The sequence below is a fragment of the Sinocyclocheilus anshuiensis genome, unplaced genomic scaffold, assembly GCF_001515605.1.
Source record: "Sinocyclocheilus anshuiensis isolate Anshui unplaced genomic scaffold, SAMN03320099.WGS_v1.1 scaffold628, whole genome shotgun sequence".
NCBI classification, from domain to species: Eukaryota; Metazoa; Chordata; class Actinopteri; order Cypriniformes; family Cyprinidae; genus Sinocyclocheilus; species Sinocyclocheilus anshuiensis.
This window is the reverse complement of record NW_015555750.1, coordinates 1,439,876-1,450,450: the sequence shown is the minus strand read 5'-3', so window position 1 is coordinate 1,450,450 and position 10,575 is coordinate 1,439,876. Positions and strand designations below refer to the sequence as shown.

Genomic DNA, 10,575 nt, shown 5'->3' with positions numbered 1-10,575 from the left:
TAAGACTTGTATTTTTTAAACAAAGATTAATAACTTCTGTAGCAAATATAGCTTTTGCTCATTGTGAATGTTAATGCATTAACTAAGTTTAACTATTGAGGTCTATTTGTAAAGGGTTCTTTTGCACTTTAATCTGTGTAAAACTTTTAACTTTATAAATTTTTCTGTATTGCTTTATTGCATTTAAATGTTCAGTTATTTTTGTTATAAGAAAAAAAGTTATTAAACCTGTTATACTGTAATATGACAGCACTTTTTTTTAAACAAAATTTCGATATCGTGATAATACCGTATACCGTAATAAAAGCATTAGCAATTAATCGCAACATGAAAATTTGATACCGGCATATCCCTACTTGCGTCACGATTAGTACCAGTTGTGCTGGTTAGACCCTGCTCCGGAGTAGGAGCTAATTTGGTTCTCGAAAAAGGCAGTCCGGTACTAACATCGCACCCAGTTCCGGCGGTGCGAAAACGCCAAAAAGTGGGTAGTTCCACAATTAGTTCTGGTACTATGAAAAGGTTCCCGCGGTGCGAAAGGCCCGTTTATTGTGCATTGGTGTGTTTTAGAGCCCGACCAATATATCGGTTTGCCGATTTTATCGGCCGATATGAGCCTGTCGCAGATATATCGGTATCGGTGAAAATGCTGCCGATATGCCACCAGTATGAACATTTTTTTACAGAACATAAAACGCAGATAAAATGCTTGTAAATGGTGTAATTACGTAGTTTGTACAGCGGAGCGTGCTCCATTGTTTGCTACTGGCAACCTGGATGAAACGCTTTAAAGCTTAAGTGTATGGAATACCATTGAAATTTTGAATGACCATATCTCCGTAACAGCGCTGCGGATCCGCACCAAATTCGGGGGATCCCTTCAGCGCGAGGAACCCTCTCAAACGCCGAATCGAGTGTACGTCTCGAGGCACCCTTTTGAATGAGACCACCCCAGGTGGAGTTACGGGGGTTAAGTTCACGGTCGGGCGCCGACCGATCTAACGATCCCGGGGAGCTACCGACGCACGGAGGGTGGAGTTCGAGAGGGCTCCTCGAGCTGAAGGGATCCCCGAATTTGGTTGGGATCCGCCATCGCGTTCGCGAGATAGTGACACCAGCCAACACTTTCACTTCAGTAAGGAGGTCTCTTGTTCAGGCAGCACATTCAAGTGTTGTCTTATTAGACCATAAGTACCCCGTGAAGTGGACTTCACATGATATTCCGCCATGATTCCAGTTCCAAGGGAACGTACACGTTACATTCAAAGGGCATTAAAGTGTGCGAGATGTGAATTTAAATGTATTTATTTACAGAGGTATATTATGTCACACTTTACACTTCTCTAGTAAGTTTCGTCTGTGTGTAAAGACAGTAGCGTGAATGAATGTTCCAAAGTGAAATAAACTTCAACGGAATCACTTGCGTGCTTTCACATTGAGCAGCATTAACTACACAGAGCCGTTGTTCACTGATGAGCTGCGCAAAAAATCGGTCGAATATGAACGTGGTTTTGCGCAGCTCGTCAGCACGCACGTGATGGAGATTTACCGCTGATTACAGAACCGGCTTTTCTGACAAGATGCGCGTTAAATATCTCATGCGATTAATCGTGCAGCCCTAACCTGGAGACATGACAAGAAAGAACATCCACTAAACCCAAACCAAAGTAGTGAAATTAATAAATTGTGATTTTAAAATTGTGTCCATTGTATTAATATGGGAACATGAAAATGTGCTACAAAATAGGAATGACCTCTCTGATAACATGCCATTTGTTTGAAAAATAGGACAGACAGCAGGAGCAGGAATATTGGACTGCGGTCCCTTTAAGAGTTTATCCACGGACCCAATAGAGGGCCTGTTTACACCTGTTCATTTCATGCGTTTTCGCTGATCGGATATCTATCCGATTTGTTAAAACGTTTCCATTTACACTTGGCCTCATAAATGTGTAGTCGCAAAACAAATATAAATTTGATCTTCAATTCCCGTGCTATATTTAAATTTAACAGAGTTCACGTCAACGAAATCAAAAGATAAGCGCTGCATTTTATTAATTATGAGCTCATTTCAAGATCAAAGACCGCAATAGGAGAGCGCGCGGCATCAGCACTGGAAAGATAAGTTTGTCTTACTACTTTTAATGAAGATGATTGTGTGTTGACCATCTGTCTTTCTTTCAGTTTCATTCGCGGCAGTTTGCGCGTCGGCTTGCTGAAGAGATACTCAGCTACTCGTCCGCAGTGATGCGTGTTGCATTAGCGCAGTCTGACTAATGTCATATAGCCTAAAACACGCTCTCACACGTTTATTGTTTGAGCGATCGGATTTATATCCGTCTCGAAAGCGTTTCGGAGGGCATTTACACCTGGTCTTTTCACGATCGGATAGCTATCCGATCAGAAATAAACGCATGAAGTGACCAGGTGTAAACAAGCCCATGTTACATAACATGCGTTCTCTTTATCAACTATTTAACTTTCAAAAACTGACTGTTTAACTGGATATTCGCCAAGACGGCATTGTGACATAATTTTGTATGTATTTGAACGTTTTAGCACAGTTAGCCACTCATTTTGGTATTTGTGGCTCACAAACTGTTTGAGACTGAGCACGGCTTGTGTGCTCCACTAATATAGATCAGTTCTGGTGCGCGTGCTTTTGGTGTAAGCGCGAAACCTGTGGGAATGACTAAAATACATATTCCTACACTTCCTCCAATACATATCTTTGTCACGTCATTGTAAGTGTTTGATCGCCACATTTGAGTGATCATTGCAAAAAATGTGTTTGTGTATATTAGGGTTGTGACGGTGAGGAAATTTTCCCACCGGTTAATCGACGTGTGACAACACCGGTAATACCGGTATCACCGCGGGGCGTTCCTTCTTTTCCTCGCTTTCCTTCGCTTTTAAATAGCTTGTAAAAGCTGTGCGCGCGTTTTACTTTTACTTTCACTTTCAAATAGCGGCAATTCGGAGTAAAGCAATTGTTCGTTTTTAGTTCGTTATTTTAAATATATTGCGATATTCTGCGATATATTGCAATTTATTACCTTTTTCCAACTTCAAATTAGGTTCCCAAATGAAAACTTTGGCAACGTCTATTTTAACTAAAAAGAAACATTTCTCAGTTTGTTTCTCACTTCAATTTTATTGCTGCAGTGGAAAATGGGATTGTCAAGCAGACAAACACTTTCATGTAAACCTGTCATAAATATTGTATGCACCTGGCAAACTCAACCATTTGTATTACAGTCTAGTCTAGTCCACCTTAATTAAATGAATATTACTTTAATTTATTACATGGTCTGTCTGAATACTCTATTCAGATTGGCTGGCAGGTATGCATTAAAACCGTTTAATGCAGGTAGTTCCAAGTCAGTTTAATCACCGTTCTATATTGTATGAATTAACATGTTGCTAGCATGTTCCTAGCATGCTTTAGCACATTGCTAACAAGTTTTAGCATGATTTAGCAAGCTTTACAATAATAGCATATAGTGCTGGGCGGTATGACCAAAAATGTATATCACGGTATTTTTAAAAATTATACCGGTTTCACGGTACATGACGGTATATTATTTTTTTTGTTAACCATATTTTGTACTGATTGAGACAGGAAATACTGCAGTATATTGACTTAGAATGCCCTATTTTACTGTCATAATCTCTCTCTCTCTCGCTCTCTCTCTCTCTCCCTACCGTTAAGTAACTTGTGCATTGTTTTACTTACTTGTTTTTGACGTATCCGACCGAACTACAAACTTTCCAGTGATGTCTGTGAGAAAGATATATTCACTCGACAAGCTCGCGCATCTGCGCCGCCGCGCGCTCAATCCACTCAGCGTGCTTTGTTTATAAGCTCGCGCACATCAGCTATACAGGCGTTAATACTGAACGTTTAACATTATATTCATTGCATACATATACTTCGTAGTAGACATCCTTAACTCCTTTCTGCTGTCTGTTGTTCTGTTGTCGGTGTTTCTTTGTTTGAATATGGCGCTTATCACATGCTGTGTGGTATCGATGTTTGGTATCGGGGCATTTTAACGAGTACGAGTACAGGAGACCAGTATCGGGCCTCCCTAATAATTTGGCAAATGACCATGGAATAAGCGGGATAATCAACGGCTTGCTGTGCATTAAATGATTTTAGAAAAAAACTCAACGCGACCATCTAGTGGGCTGTAAAGAAATTGATTTTATTATTCTACCAAATAGTATAATAAAAGATCGATACTTGGCGTCCGTGTATCGATACAGTATTGCCGTGGAAAATATCGCGATACAATGCTGTATCGATTTTTTCCCCCCACCCCTAATATATAGTGCCAGTCAAAAGTTTGAACACACGAATGGGAAAGTGTCCAAACTTTTGACTGGTACTGTACTGTAAGAATATCGGCTGATATATCGATATCGGCGTATGTTACTCCCTAATATCGGTATCAATATCAACCCCCAAAAAACCCATATCGGTCGGGCTCTAGTGTGGATGCTATAGTTACTTTTATCTTTATCGTATGAATGGGCCTTAACAGTGCTAGATAGACAGTAGAGATAGACAGGTGGAATGTTTAATTACCGTCTCTGCCATGGCCCAGACATTTTGAGGCTGTGGTGGCTCTGACAAGAATGGGATGATTCATTTAGAAATAGACATGCGCAGCCCTCAGTGCTCCACTCAGTGCTGTTGTGCTGTCAGGGCGTGCTGCTTGCTGTCTGTCTGCCGCTGTGCAACTCTTCCCACAAACTAGCCATGTCTGTCAAAACGTTCAGTGTCCCAGATACAGCCAGCACCTCTTTAAAGACCTTGTGAACACAGCGGTTAAATGAGCATTTCATTTTAGTTTAACTAGAACATGTATTCATCTGTTTATAGCACTGACTATACTGAAGTTATTTTGGTTCCTAGATATTGTCTAAAAAGAAAATGTTCATGCAAGATATTTTACAGTATGTGTTTATTATTTAAATGAACCGAGTTCTCACATAGATTTTCTTTATAAACAAGAACCAATTATTCAATATGTCAAAGTTTGCATTGGTCAGTCTGAATGTTTAACTTGTATGTGTTGCAATTTCATATTCTGCTGCCTAATGCATGTTTTTTTAATGCAATTTAAAACAGCAAGTGAAATATTCCAAAACACATAGACAACAAGACAGAATGAAAACCTCAGTGTTCAGAACTTCTTGTCAAAGAAAATAACCAGTGTTGTTTAACCTTTTCTATGACCTTCATTTCTGTTCAACTCTGGTGACCTTGTAGTTGTATCATACCTTTTAAAGGGTACTGACGGGACAAGCAAAGAAGACTACTGGTTGGATATTGGGTGCTGCATTAGTATATTTACAGTGATGGGCCCTTATGGACTTCAGTGTTGCTCTGTCTCCAACATTCTACCAAAGCAGTTAAAAGAGATCTTTAATGGTGCATTAGTAATTAATTTGTCACATTTAATTTGTGGTTAAGATTGTTAGATGTAAATGTAACATGTAAATGTAATATGTTTATAAAGCACGTAAGTGAGCATTAATGTTGAACTTTGAAAATGCACTCATTTCCGACATATAGACTACAGTTCAAAAGTATAGGGTTTATATAATATATATATTATGTCTGTTATTTTCAGCAGGGCTGCATTTATTTGATGGAAAATACATTTGTTATAACAATCAATGCTGAAAACAGTTCAGCTGCTCAATATTTTTGTGGAAGTTTTAATTTTTTTTTCAGTATTTTTGATGCATAGAAAGTTCAAAACAACAACATTTATTTGAAATAAAAATCTTTCGCCATGTTATACTAGTCTTTACTGTCACTTTTGCTCAATTTAATGTGTCCTTGCTAAATAAAAGTATTAATTTCTTTCAAGAAAATTTGACCCCCAAACTTTTAGCATATGGCTGCTGTTTAATTAGGCAACATGTTTTAGAATGCAGACTTTAGGGTACAAAATATTTCATAATGCTTGGTGAGTGCTGAGATGCATGATTTATATACATTAGAAATACCAAACGAAGATCTCTTTGCATTATATATCTTCACCTCTGTGTTTTATGGTAAATATGACAATAGTAATTGATTGAATTGAATGGTAGTTGATTGAGAAAATTGTGTAACAGTCACAATTGGTTTGTCCTGGAAAATGTTTTACCAAGTTCGAGACAAACTCGTTGATTTCTCCAGGTGGTCTTTCTGACTTGTGTTCACATTTACTGTTTGCTTCACAGGCTGTTCGCTGCTATGACGTCTACATCTTAAAAGCTGAAGGGAAAGTGGAGCCAGAGGTGTTTTGCCAGTTAGGTCACTTCAACCTTTTACTGGAAGATTATCCTAAAGGTGAGTTCTGACTCAAGGAATATTTCTTTTATTTTCATTAAAAAATATCACAATCAGTCTTAATATGTTTCTTTTGTTTTCTTTTCAGCATTATCTGCATACCAGAGATACTACAGTTTACAGTCAGACTACTGGAAGGTGAGCAGGGCCGGAGTGGGACTCATTTTCAGCCCTGGAGTTTCATGCCCACTTTAGTTCACGACTGACTATAGGCCTATTTAAATAATGTAATTAAAACCTCAGTATATAGGCCTACGTCTGCAATAGTGAACTGTTCCCTACAGCCTTGTAATTCATTGTATTTTTGCTTGCATATCTTCAACAACTGACGTTTTTTTTAGCAAGGTGCCTCGTGGGAGTCAAAAGATAATTACGTCATCATTAGGGTTGCCAATTAACTTCAGAAATGGAAAATAAGGGACAATTGTGATTCTTTATAAGAAAATAAGGGACAGAATAAGGGAAGCTCAAAATATTTGTACTGTGCCATAATGTCTGCCTAAAAAGTTCTCAGAAATAATCACATTTGTTTTGCTTAACCTATTTATGTACAATTATTCTTAAAAGAATTTTAATGTCATACAAAAAAAGTCATCGGCCTGAGTAAATTGTGCCATTACAGAATTGTGACTGCTCAAGTATTGTAGTAATTTACGAGGTGAAAATACTGTGAAATTACATGCAAACAAATGGCATGAAATTTTAAAGCAGAACAACTGAACTTCTTTGAAACATCAGTCAATAAAGCATTTTTTTTAAATGGCACTTGAACTAAAATTTTATTGCAACCATATAGCCTATGAATGAATGGAAATGCATATTTTGCAATTAAAGAAAACTTAGAGAGTGTGGGCTACTTCTGGTCCTTGGATTTGTACTTATCCAATTGGCTAGAAGTTGATGTAGCCTATTTTTTTCTCTATTCAAAAGTATTAACTTACAATAGTGAAAGGCGTCTTCCCTCATGTAGATTGAATGTTTTGATTGAATGCTGGATGTTGGATGTTGGCTCATGATCAATAAGTTGTTTGCATTCCCAAACTGATTTGGCAAAATCAAAACGCGGATAGTGAAAGAGAATTGCTATTAGCGTGAAGCAGGAGCAGACGGCAGAGGATTGATCGTTTGCAAATACGGGACAAACTGCGTTCCGAAGGCTATAGCTTTCATATGGGACGATTCCGTATTATACGGAATGGCTGGCAACCCTGCGAGTGGGCCTGCGAGAAAATAATAAATAAAAAGAGCGGGGGTGGGGCTGCTGTGAGTGCGGGCAGCCTAGGACAGCATCTATATCTCAGCCCCATGGCATAACACCGGCCCTCGCGGTCACTGGGAATTCTCCCAGTCCTCCCGATTAGCCAATCCTGGCCTGAAGGTGAGGGATGATTGATTCTCATTGGTTGTGGACTTGCACAGTTTACACATGTTGTTAAATCCTTCCAACATGTAGGCAGTGTTAAATACAGTTGTTAACAGTGTCCAGTGTGTTTTGGGAATTCATTGTGATAGGATCACGCCCACTTTTGGAGGTGGTTGTAGATGCATGTGGTAATATTTCATTTGTCTAATGCAGTGGTGCCCAATCCAGTTCCTAGAGATCTACCTTCCTGCAAAGTTCAGCTCCACCCTGATCAAACACAACCAAACCAGGCAATTAAGATATTCAGGAACACTTTATAATTACAGACAGTTGTGTTGAAGCAGGTTTGGAACTGAAATCTCCAGGAACAGGTTTGGGCACCACTGGTCTAATGCGTCACAGACAATATCAAAAGGTGGCGTAATCATTGCGTCAAAACAAGGGTTTTAAACTTAAAGTCTGCTAAGCAACAATGATACAATAAGAACTGAACAAATGTACGCACAAGACTCAATGGACTATTTGTAGTATCGCTACTTGCATTTGGATCGCCTGAAACAGATGTAATTCCATGTGTCCGTTGTTAGTGAAAACAATTCAGTTTGATGTGTCTGGCTAGGTGTCGCTGTCTGTACGAAAGTTTTTAAATGTGAAATGAGATCTTGTAGGAGTGTCAGTAATGGCCTCTGACAGTTCTGGGTTCTCTCCTAGAGCAAGAGTGACGCTTTTGGCTGTGAAATTTCCATAGCAGAGTAAACTTTCAATGTGATTTGACTTCAGATAGGGCTGTCAACTGTAGAAGTGTCTTCTCTCACATACCAGGCGCTAAGCCTCAGCACACGGCTAATAGAAACTGATTTCCAGCACAGATGGACTAAACGTTCTTTTGTGAGTTATTAGGTAGTTTCTAACTGTTTTTACTATAAATTACATTTTTGCATTGTCACTATTTAGTTTGGACGCCTGAATGGAAAATTTGCCAATGAAAACATTGCAGACCGCGCCAGCTGTGGAAGTTGAAGATTTCATACTTTCTCCAAAGTAGACTTGTGCCGGTTTTCGGTAATCAAATGTAGCTATTGCTTATTGTGAATGTTAATGCATTAACTACGGTTAACTAATGAGGTCTTATTGTAAAGTGATACCTATTGGTCTTTATAGTTCTTTTGCACTTTAATCTGTGTAAAACTTTTAACTTTATACATTTTTCTGTATTGCTTTGTTGCATTTAAATGTTCAGTTATTTTTGTTATAAGAAAAAAGTTATTAAACCTGTTATACTGTATTATGACAGCACTTTTTTAAAACTAAAGTGCAATACCGCGATAACACCGTACACCGTGATAAAAGCATTAGCAATTAATCGCAACATGAAAATTTGATAACGGCATATCCCTACTCCAAAGCTTAGGGTTATTTTTTTCCCCCTCCCCGATTTAATTTTTTGCTCTGAGTCAGGGCATGTTCTAAATTTGTGCCTGCGCTGAAGGGGTTAAAAAGGGTGCTGTCTCAGCACTCAGACAGCTGTGTGTGATTTGTGCAGGTGTGATGAGCGGCACGTGTGCAGTAGCATCAACCTGTCAAGAGTGATGCACCATGCACTTTGCAGTCAGTGCTTCTCTGGCACGCTTTATTCTGCGCCTGTCCTGACTTCACACTGCTGTCCAAGGTCTTGTGAGACAGTCATCCTTTTTAGATTGTAAATAAGTAGCGTGCGCTGTCATGCCGGTCGTTGAAAGCCCATGTCATTGTTGACTTCCTGATTGCATTGGAACAGAGCCACATTCATCTAAAATGTGAAACCTGGTTTGCACTTTCAAGACAGTCTTGTCAATTGAGTGCATTGGAATGCATGAACTGATAAAATGTGTACTTTGAATGCAGTGTCTGTCACATAAATGCAAATGCAAAATTTTCTCTTGCTTTATCTACACTTTTTCCTGTAGGTCTACTCTGGTTAAAATGCAACAGCCTGAAATATAAATTGTTATTCACTGATAATCCTGCCTTCTTGCCCTTCTTGCATTTTATGATTGCATATTGGATATTTAAATTATTTTTGATCATTTAAGTGTTATAAAATTTTGGCTGTCTAGCTTAAGCTTCCAGTGCTTTAAAAGTAGAAAACTCACTAAAAATTAAAATTGGTTGCAAGTGTTGTGGTTTGCGCTGCATATACTGGCTGTCATGAAACTCACCCTGTCTATATGAAAATGGTGACTGGGGTTTGTATTTGTTTGAGCATATAGCCCAGTTCTAGTTTAATTCTTAAGTTATTCACTTCGTCAACTTACCATCTAGTTTCATCATCTAACGAAAGTGCATTTGTGGGGAAGACAAGCCGCAGTGGCTTTCAGTTTTAGTCACACTTGGCCTCTGTGAGCACTGATAAGAGGTTCAGACATGATAATGTTTCATTGATCCATATTGTCTTGCACATTCCTTTATGTAAATATAACCTTTTGTGGTTGCGGGAGACAAAGACTTTGCCACCTTTTTAATTTAGCACATGCTCATTAGCCGCAGACATTTCTGTCCCCTGCTGAGCGCAGATGTGTCAGACCTGCTGTGAGGGTAAACCATCATTAATCATGCGTACGGTGCCATTCTTTATTAGAAAGCCATTTTGCTAGAGATGCACCGATTGCAATTTTCTTGGCCGATTCCAGATTCCGATTTTTTGTTAGTGGGATCTGCCAATACCGATTTTTGCCGATTCCGATTTTCTTTCTAAGAACTATAATTGACAGCATATACAAACAAAAATCTACTTTGCTTCAACACAGTTTTATTTTCATAAAAAAAAAAAAAAACAAGTAAAAAGTCAGTAATAAAATAAGAAAAAATAAAAAAATTGCAA

The 10,575-nt window shown here is 38.6% G+C and overlaps 1 protein-coding gene across 8 annotated transcripts in view; it reads left to right on the top strand.

Moving 5' to 3' along the window:
• The window catches only part of kdm6a (lysine (K)-specific demethylase 6A), a 75,239-nt gene that overhangs the window by 3,319 nt on the left and 61,345 nt on the right, over positions 1-10,575 (top strand). For all 8 annotated transcript variants that reach the window (XM_016467416.1, XM_016467412.1, XM_016467413.1 and 5 more), the window contains exons 3-4: positions 6,244-6,352; positions 6,441-6,490. In XM_016467416.1, coding sequence (XP_016322902.1) covers positions 6,244-6,352; positions 6,441-6,490 — 159 coding nt within the window. The remainder of the gene's footprint in view (positions 1-6,243; positions 6,353-6,440; positions 6,491-10,575) is intronic.